The 21,554-nt window shown below is 42.3% G+C and overlaps 1 protein-coding gene across 7 annotated transcripts in view; it reads right to left on the bottom strand.

Annotated features, from left to right (window-relative positions):
- RUNX1 (RUNX family transcription factor 1) overlaps positions 1-21,554 on the bottom strand; it is a 210,614-nt gene that overhangs the window by 38,794 nt on the left and 150,266 nt on the right. For 5 of the 7 annotated variants that reach the window (XM_073361398.1, XM_073361365.1, XM_073361374.1 and 2 more), the window contains one exon: positions 4,056-4,247. The exons of the other annotated variants lie outside the window; for them this stretch is intronic. In XM_073361398.1, coding sequence (XP_073217499.1) covers positions 4,056-4,247 — 192 coding nt within the window. The remainder of the gene's footprint in view (positions 1-4,055; positions 4,248-21,554) is intronic. 7 annotated transcript variants of the gene reach the window in all.

The following is a 21,554-nucleotide window of genomic DNA, read 5'->3' as shown; positions in this document are numbered from 1 at the left end:
AAACAAAGCATACTGCACCTGGGAGAAGACAAAAGACTGGGTCGTAACCAGAAAATCTCAGTTTTAATGTTCCTTACTCACCCAAAGAGTAGATCTTTACATTAATAAAATAAGCACATAAATATGTAAAAGTCTTTGTTTTGTTTATAAACTGCAACACTGGTTAAAATCTGTCAACATTTTTATTATGAATTCTTGTTTCCAGGGTCTTTAAACTTGGCCATAAAAATGTAGTCCCAGATGAAACTTAACATATTAGCTTACAGGTTTTTTTAAAAAGCTCCAATTTTTTAAGGCTATCAAGGTGTAAAAGGAACCAGAAGTGTGTTGTTGAAGATGATTATTTGCTTTTTCTAGACAGGAAAAATAGCTGTCTTATTTATTTTTCAAACTTATGGGTGATTAATAAATCGTGAGTTGGAAACACTGTTTTGGCTAATTTAAATAAACCAAAACTATGTAGGTCTTTCATTGGAAATATATGTAAATATATGTTACCCCTTAAAATTGCTTATGTAGTTACTGTGCATTGGCTCAACTCTAATGGCCCCACAGGAGCAGATTCTTGGGTGAATGATCTACAAATTTAAAAATATTTATGTTGGCCCTGACCAGACAAACTGAAATGGAACCATATAATCCATATTTTTAAAAGTTTCTAATTATGTATCTACCTACTCCAGTCAACATTATGAAAAGCCAACTTCCTAGTTATGTAGTTACTCACTCCAGAATGACACCACAGGAAACTCAGTCACAAAAGTATATACTTAAATCATGATCAAAGGCCTTACCTAACTGCTCAAAAGCAACTATCTGGGCCTAGCTCACACTGCTCTGCCATTTCTTTCTTTCTTTCTTTCTTTCTTTCTTTCTTTCTTTCTTTCTTTCTTTCTTTCTTTCTTTCTTTCTTTCTTTCTTTCTTTCTTTCTTTCTTTCTTTCTTTCTTTCTTTCTCACAAAAAGGGGGTAAGTTGAGGCTGAATAGTTATCTGGATTTTCAGCCTTAACTGAATTTCCTTGTTTTTGGGATGTTAGGTCAGATCGTTAACATTATAGGCTTGGTACTTGCACAAAGTAATCTTTCAACTTGAAACATGTGTGATGTGGTAGCTGCTCTTCTCCCCCCACCAGCTTTTGTCGGTGAACTGGTATGGTTAGATCTTTCAAATGAACAGGTGTACTTTCTCCCTTCTTGTGATATGAAAGAAGCATAAAACTCGATTACAGCAATTTATGATCTCCTAACTTGCATGGACTTGTATCCATGACACAAGCAGCTTTATGTTCAAATTCAAGACCTGATAAAATGGGAAGTTAAAATTAACCTCAAGCCCTTTATAGATGAAAACCTCAACAAATAAACAGTGGTTTAGTGGCATGGCAATCTGCCCCTTTAAATCTATGAACTAGCCCAAGATGTCTATTTTGAGTTAGGATTTAAAAAAAAAAAAACACAAAAAAAAAAACATTCTGATGAACAGAGGAGTAGCCTGTGATTCATACTGGGGTAAGTTAAAGCAAAGTTTACCACCACCAATTAAAAGCCTGCACTGTACATTTTTCTTGCCTCCTGTCTATAAAAAGTCTAATGCTCTCTTCATTCAATAGGTGGTTACACAAAGTATCTGAAGCTGCAAATATTTATACATCAGCGGAGTAATAATATGGAAAATGTCAGAAATATTTCATTTCTGTTAGGCTATATTCTGCAATTTAATGATGTTATTTAAAAAAAACAACACACCCTCAAAACCCTGTGCTCCTTAAGTGTAACATAGAAGCTCAATCTGGAAATCAGACATTCTTCAGATCTTGAGAAATATATCAAAGCTCTGATTCTCATTTACATTAAAGCCTCTTTACACTGTGGGAGAGCATGGTCTCAAAATGGGTGTAAAATAAAAAGGGGTCTTTGCATAAATAGCCCTACATTTTGACCGAAAGAGGCTTTAGCCTTAGCCTTATTTTCCTGTTAGTGGCTACAAGTCTCACCAAGCTGTTCAAATTTTGGTCAGGCTAATGTGCAATTTTCATGGAGGGGGAAAAAAACAACTAAACTGGTGATTTAGCATAAGAATATCAATGAGGAAACATTAGCAGTTCAATTGCTATCATTTTCTGACCTACACCTATAAATTCACAGGCTAAATGTATCAAAATTATATTTTAAGAAGCAAAGCAATATACTAAATACATTTCCGGAAGTAGCAGCTGAATCCCTAGAGGAGTGTGAAAGAGTTATATTGCTCTGAAGTTGTACTACTGAAGAGGTCTAAAACAGAACAAGAAAAGAGGGATAGTTGATGTTAAACCTGATACTCTGCTACGCATATAGTGTTCCAAAGTAGTTGAAGAATGCAAGTCTGCTACTAATACCTCCACCCATGTAGCCATAATAATACATTCATTTTCTTTGATAGCAATATATCTGAAGGCAGAAGAAATCAAACTTACTTTGTTCTCCAAATCAGACTCTCAGCAAGGTGACTGCCAAAAGTCTTTAGAGATGTAAGACCAGATCCTCTGCTGGTGTAAATTGGAGCAGCTCCAGGAAGGACCTATGTGCTCCTTGAACTTTTCTGCATACTTTTTTTTTTTTTTTGCAATGCAATTCACGATAGCATGTTGATTTAATTCAACAACTCACTTACTTCTCAGTAGTGGCCAGACCCAGACCCTGTACGCACTGAAGTCAATGGGAGGTTTGCAAGTGACTTCAATGGCCCCACGATCAGGCCCGAGAAGATAAGGATATATAACGAACACTTTAGTTACAGAAGTAATACGCTTTTCTACAAGTAGTGCAAAGAGTGCTGCACGCTAACCCAGATTTTAAAAAATAGAACACTGAAGAAAAACTATTGATTCAAAACCACTATAACTAGTTCTATCCAGAACACCAGGGGAGAAGCTTGATCAAATCTATTTCATTCTGACTGGAAGGACAAAGTTTAATTCCATCAAGCAACAGCATTTGCTAAGATAAATATGGTCATTTACCTTAATTTTAGATGTGCTTAATTATACATCTGCATTTTTGACAATTTTGTAAAATATACAGGAGTCATCTGATTCAATGCCAACTGAATTTCACCTGATTTAATGGATGCAAAGTAAGATTTCAGAAAATTATCCAAGACTGGGTTGCTTGATTTCATTCATATTATCTGGACTTGAATCACAAATGAAGTCAACATTTTGAGTCCCCTCTTAGAAGTTTTAATTAAAATAAAAGCTATAGAATATCCTTATATCACAAATGTTTGCTCTTACTAGCAGTGCAAGTACTTAGTTCTAGACTGGTCTTCTCTGCTGAACAATGGGCTCAGAGCTTTTGTGTGTAAATGGTTTCTTAGGAAAACTACTGCAAGTTGCTGACAGTGTGTCTCCTTCACAAATGCATATAATTCACTGACTAAATATTCATCAGGGAATACAGCTACATATACAAAAAAATCCAAGAGTACAGCATCTTTTTTTTTAAGAAGGCTTGAAGAATTACAGTCCCAAGACATCTGAGGATAACACCATGAACTCTACTGTCCAAGTGAAAGTTGCTACAGTAGATGCACGTTAAAAAGGTGCTAGACTTTAAAAAAACATATGGTCACTTGTTAGAAAAAAACCCCACAGCTGAATGCTGCAAGGTAAGCGAAGAAAATCTGTTCTATGTGCCTTTCTCACCCCCATCTTCCTCCCACTGTGTTTTATCAAAACGTCACAAGTGACCTCTGGAAATGGAATTGCCATTAGAGAGACAAGGTGGGGGAGGTAACATCTTTCATGGATCAACTTCTGTTGGTGAGCGGGACAAGCTTTAGAACTACACAGAGCTCTTCCTCAGGTCCCGAAGAACTGCTTTTCATGTAGGCCACCCTACCATCACAGCTGTTGTGCTGTCTTCCATGCATCTCCTGGTTACCAAAACAACATGGAAGTTATTTGTGGCAGGGGGAAAAGCAACCTGAAGGGCCATCTAGTACTGCAGACTATGTTAAGACTTTGATGACCAACAGCGGTTCCTTCACTTTAGGGGAGGTTTCAGGTACTTACCCTGAATCTGACTCTGAGGCTGAGGGTTAAAAGCAGTGGTGTGGCTCAAGGAAGCTCGTGGGTTAGGTGTGGGGGCTGGGTGATGTGGGCTGACCCTCATGGCTGTGCGACGCAACTGCTCCAGTTCACTCAGACGCTCTGAAAAGGACAAGCTCCCGGGCTTTGTCTGTTCATCTAGTTTCTGACGATGTCCTAGTGTGGGAGGGGGGGAAAAAGATCAGAAAATCTCACTGACATATGCCTTTTTTTTCCTCAGTCCATTGGCAATGTACCTAACTGGCTAGTGGCCATCTGAAATTCAGCAAAGACTGTTTGCTCTGTATTAACAGGAGACACAATCAAGTCATGCACAGTAATGATATCACAAAGCGGTGTAACTCTTATGAGGTATGGACTACTCAAAAAAAAATCCACTAGAAGTCACAGCACCCTATTATCCCTATTATTGTGTATAAAAAAGGTGCATTTGGTGGGGCGAGGGCCTTTCAAATACATATTTTCAGCTTCTGTCACCTAAACCTGTACTGAAGTAGCTCCTCAAGCATTCAAACCCAGATTGTCATAATTCACTGCAATTAGACAAGGAATGATACTACAGAAATAAAACCCCAACCCCAAACAAATAATGTTCTCGGATGCTTTAGGAACTGCTCTTTACAAATGAACAGGAAAGGAATACAAGACACCGTGTTTAACAAATGGAAACTATGGGGAAACAAAGTGTCTTTTACTAATATCGGGCGTTTCCAAAACATTAAAAGGTTGGACTGTCCCGTCCCCTGCTGTGCCCTGAAGAACATCTTGCGAGATAATGCTGATGTACTCGTTGCTATCTTAAGTGGTGTATGCCAGTGCACAGTGAACTCAGCTGCCATCCCAGGGGAGTTTCAGAGCCAGTGGCCATGGGGGAAGCCCTGGTAAGCCCTGCTCCAGCCTCCTGGTAAAACTTTGTTGGGTTGGTGGTGGTGGGAGGGTGAGGTCTGGAGTATGTGAGCATGGGGGACAGCCTTTGGAGAAAGCAGTGGAATGGCACAGATCCAGCACAGAATTTCCAAGGTCTATTGGTTCAGGGGATGAAAGCCCTGTCCAGATGCACAAGGGCACCATGAAAGGACAACTCTGAGTCATCTCTTTCCTGCCTCCTGGGGGTGGAAAGGAGTTCGCTAATTGCCTAAAAGTTTACATATTGTCACCACTTTCCATCCCATTTGTGTCCCCTTGCTTCCAGTTCTATATGATTAAGCTCACTATCAAAGTATCTCGTCATTAGAGCCTGACACCATGTTGCTGAATGCAAATGAAAGATTCTAAATGTAAACATACAGCTACCAGTGTTGCACCTGAGACCTATCACCAAACGAACAGAGAGTGCTCTCTGAAAAGTTCTGTCTGTCCCCTACAGTACAAAGCACTCTTTCACAGAGCTGTAACAACACTTTAATCGAGACATAGGCACTTCTTTTTTCATTCTAGGGGGGAAATGTACATTTAAAAGCAGTTCCCAGTAGCTACAATTCTAAAATTAAATTCTATAACTCGCATTATGGTTCCAAATCTCACTGGCTCAGTTTTCTTTCTCCGACCAGACCCTTTGGCGCAGCTTGCACTTTCTCAGATTCCACACTGCACTATAAATTATCCCAGGGAAAAAAATTAAAAAGACACAGTCTAGAGTCGTGATTTTATCATTAAGAAGGCTTTAAGGGGAAAAAAAAGAGACTTTCATCCAACACTTTAGTAGTTCAAACACAACTTTCTTTCATTTGTCAGCAATGCAAATCTGGATTCTGATTCAAATCCTTAGCTTATGGCACTTGACTTGAATGCAAACACACTGAGTCACGCAAGCTGTGTACATATGTAAAATGTCTCGTACATTCTGATTATATTAAACATGAGCCTGCTGGATTGAAGGCCCCTGGGCCAGGATTCAGAGTAACCCCTAGCAAATCTATTGACGTAATATATGTTATTCTCAAATCAATCAATTTATGCTTTTAATTTAGTGCTCTGTGTAATGTTTTACCCCCTTAGCTTCCCTCCTTCTTCTCTGTCAGGTGCTGCTCTCATGGCATCACATATTATTCCTGTGGCATGGAAATTAAGGGCTTGTCTGTACAACCCCTAGATATACTGGTGGCACTTGAGTAACCCCACTGAAGTCAGTGGGATGAGGGCTGGACAAAAGCTGGTGAGATGAGAGCTCCCCTTCCTGTTTCAATTTACTTTAAGCACTCTGAGAGTGCACCTGCTCCAGTACCCAGGATTCTTTCAACCAGTTTACAAAATCCTCTCTCTAAGGCCAGCTCTACACTTAAAAATTAGCTTTCACCTTGCTACATTACTCCAGGCTGTGAAAAAATTGTGTGCCTCGTGCAATGTAATTCCCTCCACCTAACCACCCGTGTAGACACGGCTAGGTCGACAGAAGAATTCTTCCATTGGCCTAGCACCTCTCTGAGCGGGGCGTTAACAACATCAGCCCTTTCCATCAATGTAGGAGGCAAAGTGTCAACGTGCGATAACGGCACAGCTACGTGTGCCCTACGTGACCAGCGCAGTTCAGTGCGAAAGCCTGGCAGCGGGAATCTCTGTGGCGAGAGCAAGGGATTGGAGGGGGAGGATTTGAACCAGGACTTTTAAGATTCCACTGATGTAAATGTTACTTAGAAGAATTACAGGATTCCCCTGGCTGCGTCTTGAGGAAACGGTCATTTGTTTTGTGTGGCAGCTTTGTGATGGGAGCTACTGAGACATATCACTGGAAATGTCATTTCAGGTAAGTGCCACTTACTGCAAAAGCGAGTGGTTGGTTTTTAACCAACCGAGCTACGCAGCCTTTTTCTGCGAGATGACGCTGGCAGGCAGCAACATAAGAAGTTTAACGTCACAAGCGTCTGCGCAGCGTCAACATGCAGTATCGGAAAAATGTAACTAATATAAATGGCTTCCCCAGGCTACAAAAATGCATGGGCTGAGTATTCCCAGAGCAACGTATTTATTTATTGGCTTTACTCGGAGCAGTCTGCAAACGTTGGTGAATGTATCCTCATGTCAGCCTTGTGAGGGAGGGATTTATTACTATCCCCATTTTATAGGTGGGGGAATTGAGTCACAGAAAGAAAAATTGACTTGCCCACAGTAACAGAGTGAGTGGCAGACTCCTGACGCCTAATTTAGTGCTTAATCACAAAACCATCCTTCCTCTGTATGTGAGGATGGCGAATGATGGAACAGGTATTCATTCACAATGCAGTCCTCTCACACTTTATAGCCCATGAAAATAGTGACAGTATTGAGTTTAAAGGGAACAAAGGGAACCAGTCACAGCAGAGAGGCAGAGAGAAAATAACAGAGAGGTAATAATATTAAGGGTGAACATAAAAACATTTAGGTGTTCTGTATTTATGAAACAGAATAATTTGTGGTAGGTCACTTGCCAGACCGTGATTTGTTTTCCCTCACATGGGTTAGTCAATTGAACAGTCTTCTTCTTGTTCTCTTGTGGGCCAGATCCTCACCTGGTATCAATTGGTGCAGCTCCATTGATGTTAATGCTTTACAGCAGTTTAGGATTTGGCCCTGAAAATCTGATTCTCTTCGCACTCCAGCTTGTGTAAAGCAGAAGTAACTCCACTGAAATCAGTGAGGTGTGAAACTGATGTAAGAAAGGAGAATTGGGCTCAGCGCTTGTAGTGCCAAATGATAGATTATACTTGACACTGGGGCCCAACCCTTCATTCCTTGCCTTCTCAAAACTCCCATTGCTTCTGTTGCGTCAAGTGTCCTCTGAACACAGAGAGGGAAGAAGGGGGTGGCAGGTTTTTTCCTGGAGTGCAAGGTCATGGAATTAATGCAGTATTTAGGACTCTATTTAGAATAAACAGGGCATCCAATCTGTTTGGTTGAATCACATTTTTATATCCCTTTTAAATATCACCTTCTTTGCACAGAATTTGAAATAAGGTGCATAGCAAAAACACTAACTGTTCTGATATTTTTACTGAAATAATGAAACATGAAAGTCATTTTCCTCTAAATGGGGGAAGTGCAGTTTTATAGGCTTTAAGAGACTGTAGAGCATTCAGCTTGGACTGGGTCCATCTGGCTGGAATGCTGGATTTTGAAAATAACAAAACCAAAATATCTTGGCAGCCCCCATTTTTTTGCACACTGAATGTTAATTGTAAATGTTTACTCATTTAGTGTTTAATATTGTGGCTGGCCATAGGGATACAATGTCAGCATTTCTAGTTGCCTCTTGCTTCTTGCAAAAAGAAATAAACTCCAGAGTTATCTTCCTTTAAGCCTACTTTATTATTTATTTCTTTAAACTTCTTACATATTTATATTTACAGAATCAGGTGGAAAAGAAGAGAAGATAACAAGAAAAGACATAAAATATGAATATGTTTAGTCTTCCAGTCCAAAACCTCAAGCTACATTACCTCCTCTTTGAAACTGCATATTATTTTAAGAGTAGCCTTGGCAGAATTCAATTTTTATTTTTAAAATAATTTTGATGGACAAGATCAATGTTTATTTTTAAGCACATTTTTCAATTTTTATCAATTAAAATTTTCACCATTGTGGTACACTGGGAGGGGGAGGGTCAGACAAAAATTATTTAATGACAGTAGACATTGGAATTCAAAAAGTTAAAGCTTTATAACCATTACAACACAAACTGTCAACATCACATGCCAAAATATACAAAGTAAATATCCTGAAATGTTGGTATCTGCAAGCATTTATAGATGTTAGACATTCCCACTATGATCTCTCCCTACTATGGGACTCAGACTTCACAACCTTAGCTGCCTTTCTGGCAGCTCCTGAACTTGTCTGGGCATTTCTATTTCTCCACCCTGATAATCCAACTTGTACATGTGTTAAATTAGTTTTCCATGTTCTTTTTTTCCCCATCCTCCTGTTTAAACCTGTTCTGTTCAAAAAAGTACATTCTGGGTTGACAAGAACTGTAGAGCAGTGGTTCTCAACCACAGGTCCGCGGCCCCCTGGGGATCCATGAACACTTTCAGGGGGGCCATGAAGCTGGGAGCGGGGCAGGGCTGAAGCCGGCAAACTTCCCCCCCACAAGCCAGGAGCAGCAGGGGGCTGAAGCCAGAAGCCCCAGCACCCCCCTCCAAAGCTGGAAGCCGCATTGCGGGTTCCCCCACCCCGCGGCACGTGTACACTGCCCCTAGCTACCCCCTGCATGCACACAGTCCCTAGCTAACCCCTCCCTGCACCCTGAGCTACTTCTCTGCCTGCACACAGTCCCTAGATACCCCTCTCCCTGTACCCTGAGCTACCCCCATGCTCGCACACAGCCCCTAGCTACTCCCTGCATGCACACAGTCCCTAGCTACCCCTCCCTGCAGCCTGAGCTACTCCCCTGCCTGCACACAGCCCCTAGATACCCCTCTCCCTGTACCCTGAGCTACCCCCATGCTCGCACACAGCCCCTAGCTACTCCCTGCATGCACACAGTCCCTAGCTACCCCTCCCTGCACCCTGAGCTACTCCCCTGCCTGCACACAGCCCCTAGATACCCCTCTCCCTGTATCCTGAGCTACCCCCATGCTCGCACACAGCCCCTAGATATCCCTCTCCCTGTACCCTGAGCTGTTTTCAAACTTTTTGAACTGAGTCCCCACTTGAAGTTATAATTTTTGGTTGCATATCCCACACAGCCCAGACAGGCTGGGTGGCCTCCTGAGTCAGTCAGGGGGTGGAGGTGGCGCTCCCTCCCTGGACCCCACAGTGCAGAGCTGGCTCGAGCCCTTGCTCCCCAAATAGAAGTAAAACTATGCCTATGCACAAGGGTCCCGCCCGCAGCGAGAGCCCCCACTGGGCCTTGGTGTTTTTATAACATGTTGAGGGTGGCCTCAGCAAGAAAAGGGTTGCGAACCCCTGCTGTACAGTACTAACTGGTAGCTAGAATATACCCTACCCAAACCTTAACAAAAAGGAAATTTGTTTTGCTTCCCATTCCTCCACCAACATTTCTACTGACTGGTGACTGATATGGATATGGATGCTGGCAGGCCAGGGGCCAGTTCATGCTAAGGTCCTCATGTCTCAACTGGACACTGACAGATACATAGCTGGAATCTGACTGGCTCACTTGTGAGTTAATATTGATAAAATAGGTATCGGAATTATCAGAAAGCGTTCAGTACTGAATGCTTGTGAGTTGCTGCATGCATTAATCTCACTTGTAATATCAGTGCTCCATATGGTACTGTAATATTTGAGCAGTTGTATGGTGAGTCTCTGTGACTGTGTGAATTGCCATTCAGGAGAGGGACATGAACTGGTGTGAAGAGCTGTTTTTCTACAGAAATTGTTACGCCACTCTCCAAAAAGGAGACCCATCAATACCAGACAGGCTATAGCTGCATCTTACCCTCCCTACATGTGGATTGAGATGCCATCAACAAAAGGACTAAAGACTGTTCTGCTCTGTCCCCATGAGTCATGTAAGTGGATTCCTCCCATCAGCTGAGTTTGCATATAGCAGGAAGGGCATAAAACCCCCAAACCAAAGGTGGTTGGATTCTAAGGAGTGGGAGAGGCAAAGTGTTTCTAGGCATAAGCAAGAGAACACCAGCTGTTTAAGCCTGGGCTAGCCCTAAAGGACAAATAGAGCTTGCGGATTATAGAAGCCTATATTACCTTTTCTAACCTAAGTCTGTAACTCATTTGTGTGACTATGTGTGCTTGCTTTAAACTTGTAAAATCTCTCTAATTTCCTTTTGCTATTTAATACATCTTCATATAGTTTACTGGAGGACTGGCTACAAGCATTGTCTCTGGTGTGAGACCAAAAGCGCAATTGACCTGGGATAAGTGACTGTGTCTTTGGGTTTAGGAGTAACCTGAATATTGCTGTGATTCATGTTACACGGGGCCATCTATCACAGCGATGCGCTCCCCTGGGTGGCAAGACAGACTGGAGTACCGAAGAGGCCTGTCTGTGTCTCCACGTTAAGGCTGTTAAAGTGCTTGAAGTGTCTGCACTTGATGTAGTTCGTTGGTGAAATCTAAGTTCAGAACTCACAACCGATGTGGGGTTTGTGCCCTGTTTTTTAACCGTCTGCCCTGAGGCTGGTACTCATGCACGTGCATCACTGCTGGGAGCATCACAAGGTTCACATGTGGGAATAGGCCAGCTCACTGACGTAACAATAATGCAACAGAGCATATGGAATGTTTTAAAGAAGAATCAGTTCATGGAAGTTACATTGGTTTTCAAAATTATACCCTCATCTTACTTTTTTTTAACCACAACATATGTACTTTTAAAAGAGCTAATCCCTGTCAAGGTTAGAACATGAGCAACACACTGCCAAAAGCCTCCTTTGTTTCTTTATTGTTTGCATTTTCCCTCACATAAACTTCCCTAAAAATATACTCCAGACATGGGGCTAAGGCCTTAAAAGTTAGGTCAACATGGCTACTGCACTCAGAGGTGTGAAAAATCCACACTCCAGAGCACAATAGCTATGCCAGCCTAACCCTCAGTGGTGACACAGTGAGGTTGATGGAAGAATGCTTCTATCGACCTAGCTACCGTCACTCAGGGCAGCGGCGTTCCTACACCAACAGAAAAACCACTTCCATTGCTGTAGTAGGCTGCGTCTACACTAAAGGGTTATGCCAGCAGAGCTACAGCACCTTAGCTATGCCACAATAGGCCACATCTACAGTCTGGGGACTAACACATAATTGCTGGCGACATGAATAAATGAACAGGTGTGGAAACAAAAGTAGAAAATGATAGCTCTGTCCAAAGTAAAAATCTAAAGAGACATTAGTTTCATACTGTTATTCCTTTTTGGTTAAATGATTTAATCAGTACATTTGAGGGCTTGCAAAAGGTACCAGATTGGGAACCTGGGAGAGTTAATTCCTTTAGGCAGTATATACTTCCTGATCCTACCTTGCCTCAACTGGAATGACAAAATCTAAGACCTGGCCTAAACTTAAAGTTAGGTAAGGAAAAATTCACACCCCCACCTAAACCCTAGTTACAGCTGTGTCGATGGAAGAGTCCCTCCATCAACCTAGCTACTGTTGTTTGGGAAGGTGGCATTCCTTCCCCTACAGAAAAAGCCTTCCATCAGTTTTGACTCTGTCTACACTACGGGATTATGCCTGCATTGCTACAATAACCATTGCTCATTCTCCGAGTCTAAGCCAGGGAATTACAACAGGAAAAGTGAATTTTCCCCACCTTAGCTATTTACTGTTCAAACTTGGACAACACATGAAAACATTATCCTTCTCCCATGAAAAAATTAGCTACACTGTTTCAGAGTAGCAGCCATGTTAGTCTGTATTTGCAAAAGGAGAAGGAGCATTTGTGGCACCTTAGAGACTAACAAATTTATTTGAGCATAAGCTTTCGTAAGCTACAGCTCACTTCATTGGATGCATTCAGTGGAAAATACAGTGGGGAGATTTATATACAAAGAGAATATGAAACAATGGGTGTTACCATACACACTGTAACCAGTGTGATCACTTAAGGTGAGCTATTACGAGCAAGAGAGCCAAGGCGGGAAGGGTGGGGGAAGAACCTTTTGTAGTGATAATCAAGGTGGGCCATTTCCAGCAGTTGACAAGAATGTCGGACAAGAACAGTGGGGGGTGAGGGTGGGGGAATAAACATGGGGAAATAGTTTTACTTGGTGTAATGACACATCCACTCCGAGTCTCTATTCAAGCCTAAGTTAATTGTATCCAGTTTGCAAATTAATTCCAATTCAGCAGTCGAGTCTGTTTTAGAAGTTTTTTTGTTGAAGAATTGCAACTTTTAGGTCTGTAATCAAGTGACCAAAGAGGCTGAAGTGTTCTCCAACTGGTTTTTGAATGTTATCATTCTTGAAGTCTGATTTGTGTCCATTTATTCTTTTACATAGAGACTGTCCGGTTTGACCAATGTACATGGCAGAGGGGCATTCCTGACACATGACGGCATATATCACATTGGTAGATGTGCAGGTGAACGAGGTTCTGCTAGTGTGGCTGATGTGATTAGGCCCTATGATGGTGTCCCCGAATAGATATGTGGACACAGTTGGCAACGGGCTTTGTTGCAAGGATAGGTTCCTGGGTTAGTGGTTCTGTTGTGTGGTGTGTGGTTGCTGGTGAGTATTTGCTTCAGGTTGGGGCGCTATCTGTAAGCAAGGACTGGCCTGTCACCCAAGATCTGTGAGAGTGATGGGTCATCCTTCAGGATATGTTGTAGATCCTTGATAATGCGTTGGAGAGGTTTTAGTTGGGGGCTGAAGGTGATGGCTAGTGGCGTTCTGTTATTTTCTTTCTTGGGTCTGTCCTGCAGTAGGTGACTTCTGAGTACTCTTCTGGCTTTGTCAATCTGTTTCTTCACTTCAGCAGGAAAATAAAATTAAAAAAATCTTTGCCTTCCTTGAGTACAGGGAACGTAATTTAACTCACAATTGTTTTGCTGTGCAATAGTTCAGAATACCTGACTTTTCAGTGAAATGGCGTGAACTTTTTCTTCTTTGACTTAACAGTCTCTCCACTGTAGTAATACTATGTAATGCCCAAGCAGGATTCCAGCTCATTGAGAGTTCATGAATTTCTTGTGGTTCTGCCTAGTCTTTATTTTATATTTTTGCACCATTTTTACTTCCTTCATTTTCTTTGCAGCTGCAGAGAGATATAGTAAGCTACTGTATAGTATTTTGAAAGCAGGGCCTCTGAGTAGTTTCCAAACTGCATACAAGCAGGTTATTCTTTAAGCTTGTTTTCTTTGGCGTGGTGTTAGCAACACAGAATGAGTCAAACAGTATTAACTTTCAACAGGGAAGTGATGTGGTCAACCAAAACTGTTCGCGGCTAGATTGTGAAGATAGGTAGAGCAGGTAACCAAGACCAGTCCATAATGCAGTGTGTAGGCAGGAAAGGCAGGCAGATTCTTAGTAATTAAGTCAAAGTTACAGCCTAAACTTTTCTGCCAGTTTGTGTTAAGGTTACACCGTAGCCTTACAGTTCCTGATCACTCAGTCTTAGGAAGCTGGTCAGATTAGTTCTTTGCCTTGAACTATTATACTTTGGATGAAAAGTTTTATGCTGGAGAAAGAAATGGGAGCACTTTCCATCACTGGCTGGTTTAACTTCCTTCACATATCTCCCCTCCTCCATTTGTACATACTGCTCCTCATCTGTTCAGGGGTACGGAGAACAAATAAGATGCTCTTTCTGTGATAGGTAGGCTAATATTGTTTCAGATATTGACAGAGTATGCTGTAGGACAGACAAATCTTTCTTGGTTACTCCACAGATAGAAGTACACAGCCTCCTCTATACATCATTCTCCCTCTCTTAGGACATAGGAGTCGAACTCCTCTGGCAGAGGCCATTGCAAACATGTGAACAGCCTGGCCCCCATGAAACACCTTTTAACGTTTGTTAAAACTCAATTGCTTCTTCATTTTGCCCATCGTGGCTGATAGGCCAAAGGCAAGAATCTGAATCACCTCTGGAGCAGAAATTCTTTTCCAGGAACTTGTTCATTCCAGCGTATCAGAGAAGGATACAACAATGACAGCCTCCAGTGTTTCTGTGTGTCTACATGAAGGAAACAGGTACAGCGTCTGATAACAGAAGACAAGCTGAGCTCTGACTGCAGCAAAAAAGCATTTTTACTTCTAGCAATTAACCACAACGTGAAAGACACGGCTGCTCACTGGGAAGCAATGATGTTGTGCAGACACAAAGCTATGCCGTCACCCTGAGTGGCTACCATTCTGTTAAAACTCATAACTAAGAAAACTTCTTACTAAGCAGGACTCCATAAAAGCTCTGCATTTACAGCAGATTGTTTTGAACAACACAGCATCATGTAGGAATATTTTTGCTTTTAAATTCCAGTTCTAAGGGGCACGACTCCTCACTCCGATCCCCGCTCTTGGAGTAAGTGACAGGACCTGGAAAGCAGAAGAACCACAGGTGTTCCGCTGCATGGAGTTGGAGAGAGGAAGTGGACGGTGGAGATGTCATGTAACGGGACTTGGTGGAACTCCCTTGGCACACACCTTTGGACTTCGCTCCAGGGCAGCTCTCTCAACAGCAATGCAGAAGGCATTTGGGAGAGGATGCAGAATGGGACAGAGGCAACGCCAGTAGGTCAACAAACTATATAGATCCATTGGCTAACCACCCTATGTGGTAGGCGCGTAGACAATTTATGTACTGCAGCCTGGAAACTGCAATGAGTTGGTTGCACAGCACATCCTAGGCTTGATTCCATTTCCCCTGATCCCACGCAAGGCCCCTACAGAAGCTTAGAACCTCTCATTGGTTCAGGCTTTAAATCAAGTATCAGAATATGGTCCTTAATGACAAAAGGAAGACTAAGGAAAGACAAGACAGATAAGTCTGAGAGAATTAAAGGGCCTGGTCTTGTGAGGTGCTGAGCAGCACGCTATAGGACTGGATTCTAAGTGAGAAGGAATAATCAACAGGTATATATCCAGCTGTCTACTTTGTGTGCTTTCTTCTGCCTGCTAAAATAAACATATTATGTTAAATAAAATAACTTGATTAGGTTGCCTATTAAACATCTTTGCTTACACACAAGTCTACTTGGTATTTCCCCATATTCCTATGGAACAGTCAGAAAGATGTACTTGTTCACCAGCCTTAATAATACAAGGTTCTCCTTGGATAAATGATGATCACCTCTCCTCTGTGTGCTGCAGGGGTTTGGCAGTGCTGCAGAGTCAGCTGGTGAGGAAGTGGAGTATTTACTGCATTTTTAGGGAGGGATTTTCAAATGCATTTGCACTGGCCTAACTCTGCTCCCATTGACCTTATTGAGAGTTTAACCATTGACTTCAATGGGAGCCGAGTTAAACCAATGTTGAACATGTCTGAAGATCCCAGAATACAAATACAAGTACAAATAAACACTTAAAAATATGCATCATGGTCAATAAATGAGATTGAAGGTTGTAAAAGCAAACACCCACTACAGAAATAAGGTCAGAAAGAATGAGAAGATTGAAGAGAAACTGAATGATTTGGTGACTGTTTTAGATTCAAAATTGAACTGTTTGAAGAAAGATGGATCAAGTAGGATGAACTGATGATTACAAAAAGAAACTAAAATAACTTTTATAATGAAGTGTATTCTTACTGAAACCCCTTCCCTATACTGCCTCAAATCTGCTATATATCTGACATCCTCTCATTTACTGCTCATGTAAGAAAGGAACTTGTACTGTCAGCAAAACTAGAGACAAGGTGAGGGAGGTAAAATCTTTTATTGGACCAACTTCTGTTCATAGAATCATAGAATCATAGAATATCAGGGTTGGAAGGGACCTCAGGAAGTCATCTAGTCCAACCCCCTGCTCAAAACAGGACCAATCCCCAACTAAATCATCCCAGCCAGGGCTTTGTCAAGCCTGACCTTAAAAATTTCTAAGGAAGGAGATTTCACCATCTCCCTAGGTAATGCATTCCAGTGTTTCACCACCCCCCCTAGTGAAAAAGTTTTTCCTAATATCCAACCTAAACCTCCCCCACTGCAACTTGAGACCATTACTCCTTGTTCTGTCATCTGCTACCACTGAGAACAGTCTAGATCCATCTTCTTTGGAACCCCCTTTCAGGTAGTTGAAAGCAGCTATCAAATCCCCCCTCATTCTTCTCTTCCGCAGATTAAACAATCCCAATTCCCTCAGCCTCTCCTCATAAGCCATGTGTTCCAGTCCCCTAATCATTTTTGTTGCTCTCCGCTGGACGCTTTACAATTTTTCCACATCCTTCTTGTAGTGTGGGGCCCAAAACTGGACACAGTACTCCAGATGAGGCCTCACCAATGTCAAATAGAGGGGAATGATCACGTCCCTCGATCTGCTGGCAATGCCCCTACTTATACATCCCAAAATGCCATTGGCCTTCTTGGCAACACGGGCACACTGTTGACTCATATCCAGCTTCTCATCCACTGTAACCCCTAGGTCCTTTTCTGCAGAACTACTGCCTAGCCATTTGGTCCCTAGTCTGTAGCAGTGCATGGGATTCTTCCGTCCTAAGTGCAAGACTCTGCACTTGTTCTTGTTGAACCTCATCAGATTTCTTTTGGCCCAATCCTCCAATTTGTCTAGGGCCCCCTGTATCCTATCCCTACCCTCCATCTTATATACCTCTCCTCCCAGTTCAGTGTCATCTGCAAACTTGCTGAGGGTGCAATCCACACCATCCTCCAGATCATTTATGAAGATATTGAACAAAACCGGCCCCAGGACCGACCCTTGAGGCACTCCACTTGATACCGGCTGCCAACTAGACATGGAGCCAATGATCACTACCCGTTGAGCCCGACAATCTAGCCAACTTTCTATCCACTTTATAGTCCATTCATCCAGCCCATATTTCTTTAACTTGCTGGCAAGAATACTGTGGGAGACTGTGTCAAAAGCTTTGCTAAAGTCAAGGAACAACACGTCCACTGCTTTCCCCTCATCCACAGAGCCAGTTATCTCGTCATAGAAGGCAATTAGATTAGTCAGGCATGACTTGCCCTTGGTGAATCCATGCTGACTGTTCCTGATCACTTTCCTCTCCTCTAAGTGCTTCAGACTTGATTCCTTGAGGACATGCTCCATGATTTTTCCAGGGACTGAAGTGAGGCTGACTGGCCTGTAGTTCCCAGGATCCTCCTTCTTCCCTTTTTTAAAGATGGGCACTACATTAGCCTTTTTCCAGTCATCCGGGACTTGCCCCAATCGCCATGAGTTTTCAAAGATAATGGCCAATGGCTCTGCAATCACATCCGCCAACTCCTTTAGCACTCTCGGATGCAGCGCATCCGGCCCCATGGACTTGTGCTCGTCCAACTTTTCTAAATAGTCCTGAACCACTTCTTTCTCCACAGAGGGCTGGTCAGCTCCTCCCCATGCTGTGCTTCCCAGTGCAGTAGTCTGGGAGCTGACCTTGTTCGTGAAGATAGAGGCAAAACAAGCATTGAGTACATTAGCTTTTTCCACATCCTCTGTCACTAGGTTGCCTCCTCATTCAGTAAGGAGTGCACGCTTTCCTTGACTTTCTTCTTGTTGCTAACATACCTGAAGAAACCCTTCTTGTTACTCTTAACATCCCTTGCTAGCTGCAACTCCAGGTGTGATTTGACCTTCCTGATTTCACTCCTGCATGTCCGACCAATATTTCTATACTCTTCCCTGGTCATTTGTCCAATCTTCCATTTCTTGTAAGCTTCTTTTTTGTGTTTAAGATCAGCAAGGATTTCACTGTTAAGCCAAGCTGGTCACCTGCCATATTTACTATTCTTTCTACACATTGGGATGGTTTGTCCCTGTAACCTCAATAAGGATTCTTTAAAAACAGCCAGCTCTCCTGGACTCCTTTCCCCCTCATGTTATTCTGTTGGTGAGTGAGACAAGCTTTTGAGCTTACACAGAGCTCTTGAGGTCTGGGAAAAGGGACTCAAAGTGCCACAGCTAAATACAAGGCAGAACAGATAAAGAGAAAACACATGTTGCAAGAAACCATTCAAGGTGAAGTGGGCAGTTAACACTCTTACAGCCGTAGATTGTTGTAATGAGCCACAAATCATTTTTGGTGTTTAGTAGAGTTATGAATTTAAGCTCTCAGGCTCATGAAGATGTTGTGCAAGTTTCCTTTGAGGATGAGTACTAAGTGGTCAGATATGGAGTGATCATTTTGTAACAAGTGTTCACCCATAGATGATATGGTGTTTCTGTCTTTTTTCCGTTTTCTGTGTGAGTTCATTTGAGAGCGTAGTGATTGTTTTGTTTCGTCTACATAGTTGTTGTTGGGGCATTTAATGCACTGGTTGAGGTACATCACCTGTTATGATAGGCATGTGTATGACCCATAGATCTTGAGAGGTGTGTTGTGGGGGGTACCGATCATTGTAGCAGTGGAGATAAGTCTGCAGGTTTTGCATCTGTTGTTATGCCAGAGTCTGGTGCTGCTTTGAGTTGGTGTCCTGGTCTGTAGGGAGCTTGCTTCTAATGATGAGCTTGGTGAGGTTGGAGGGTTATTCAAAGGCCAGAAAAGGGGGCTCAGGGAAGATTTATTTCAGGATGGGGTCTGCATTGAGTATGGATTGTAATTGTTTAATGATACCCTCTATGGGTTCCAGTGTAGGGTGTAGGGGACAAGTATCAGTGTGCAGTTGGAGGTTTTTATGTCCTATATTAAAGCAAGTTCTCCCGGAGTATTTGCAATCTACTTCTCTGGTGAAATGCCCTTGTCTGGTGAAGGCGGTTAAGGAGTGTATCCTGGACTTTCGCCTCGGAGCATGTTCTGTAGTATCAGAGTGCCTGGATAGCAGATTTCTTGGTCTGTTTGGGGTGGTTACTTGATTTCTTGGTCTGTTTGGGGTGGTTACTGTTTGGGGTGGTTACTTGAAGGTAATCTGTGTGTTTCTTGTTTCACCTTCAAAGTACCTTACAAACAACAGTGGACTGATCCTCTTGTGAACTAGGTGCTACAATTAGCTAATTAAAACACCTAGGAATGTAGGTGGGTAGACCCTGTCTATACTGAAGTTTTTTGCACAAGTGTATCTACACCAGCAAAAATGTTGACTTGCACTGATACAACTTATCCCACAGTAAGCTGCACTGCTGCAAGTCCTGGCTTATACCAGCGTTTCCCAAACTTGGCACACCGCTTGTGCAGGGAAAGCGCCTGGTGGGCCTGGCCGGTTTGTTTACCTGCTGCGTCCACAGGTTCGGCCAATCGTGGCTCCCACTGGCTGCGGTTCACTGTGCCCGGCCAATGGGGGCTGCGGGAAGTGGCGCGGGCAGAGGGACGTATTGGCTAAGGAAGGACTAGAATGCTGGAATTACTGTCTCTTAGGGCTGGTCTTCACTATGGGGAGATTGATGCTGCTGCAATCGATTCAGCAGGGATTGATTTAGCGGGTCTAGTGAAGACCTGCTAAATCGATGGCAGAGAGCTCTCCAGTCAACCCCAGTAATCCAGCTCTTCATCAAGAGTAAGGGAAGTCGACCAGAGAGCATCTCCCATTGATGCACCACAGTGAAGACACTGAGGTAAGTCAACCTAAGCTAAGTCGACTCCAGCTACGTTATTCACGTAATTCATGTTATTCACGTAACTTAGGTTGACTTACCCCCATAGTGAAGACAAGCCCTTAGTCTCATGCTCTTACCACTGGAACATGACTTGTCTCACATCATAAGTCACTATACCTCGCCTACTCCTAAAATAAAATATTTTCTCAGTGAAATGCAAACACACATGTCAGTGTGTCATTTATAAAGCTGCTTATATTATTATGAAAGTTATAAAATAGGTGCCTATCACAAATGACAGCAGAAAAATACCCCACATTGAATAGATCTAAATTACCAATCATATCACTCTGTTACAGTCTAAGAATAGATGGGCCTTGCACCATACCCTGAAAGTCAACAGACTTAGGCCCTACCAGCCTGGTGGTGAGTTTCAAAGTCAAGGGCTCTCCATTGAGAACACCCTGCCATTGGCCACAAGACATTCAACCCTTGGGACTATCATGAACAGTGGCCTCACATAAGGAGAAGGGGTCTCTTCAGGTAGCCAGGATCCAAACCACAAAGGTCTTTATAGATCAGTTTCAACACCTGAAATTGCACCTTCAATGAGAAGTCAGTTTGGACTTTGAAGAATTGATTTAACATTAACCTCTGAAGCTGCCACTGCCAAGCAGGTAACCAGCAACATTCCATACCAACAATGGCTTCCAGATGGTCCTAAAACACAAGCCCTTGCAGAGCGCATTGCTATAATTCAATGCCGTCATGTAAACATTTGTGTGTCATAAGCAGACGTATTTCCTCATAATCTAGATTCTTTTCAGAACATATGATCACTCGTCACAAACCGACAACACAATTTATTTCTTTTACGTCTCTTGCTCTCATTATGCCCTACAGCAAAATGTTTTTGTTAACAAAATAATTTTAAAAATTAGACGTTGGAATGGGCAATATACATACTTGGGAGGGACAATTGACATCTGCATGACATGAACTTTATCTTTTGTGCCAACATTTCCTTGCTGCTCTGGGAGAATGCAAAGCAATCCCAGCAACTGATAGATTGTTGGGAATGCCCTGCATTTTCCATCTGTTCAAATGTCTTTTCTTCAGCATGCCATGTTTCCTTTTGTATATGCTCACATAGTGCAGTGTTTTATTCTGCTTAAAGTTGAACTCAGTCACTGTTCCTGAATGGTTTCCCCAACATGACTCACATATGGAAAAAAAATGAAATTAAAATCAATGAAATTATATATATATAATATATATTCTTTTTACTAGACGTGTACAGCAGCAGTGTGAAATTACAAAACATTCTAGCTCAAATCTAAATTTGCTGCTGTACACTTCTATATGAAAATTATATAAGCTGATTTTAAAAGTCTTTGTTGTGTATTCATTATTTAAACCCAGAACT

The sequence above is a fragment of the Lepidochelys kempii genome, chromosome 1 (genome assembly GCF_965140265.1).
Source record: "Lepidochelys kempii isolate rLepKem1 chromosome 1, rLepKem1.hap2, whole genome shotgun sequence".
Taxonomy (NCBI): domain Eukaryota; kingdom Metazoa; phylum Chordata; order Testudines; family Cheloniidae; genus Lepidochelys; species Lepidochelys kempii.
Note: the sequence above shows the minus strand (reverse complement) of the source record. Positions and strands in the feature narration are given on the sequence as shown.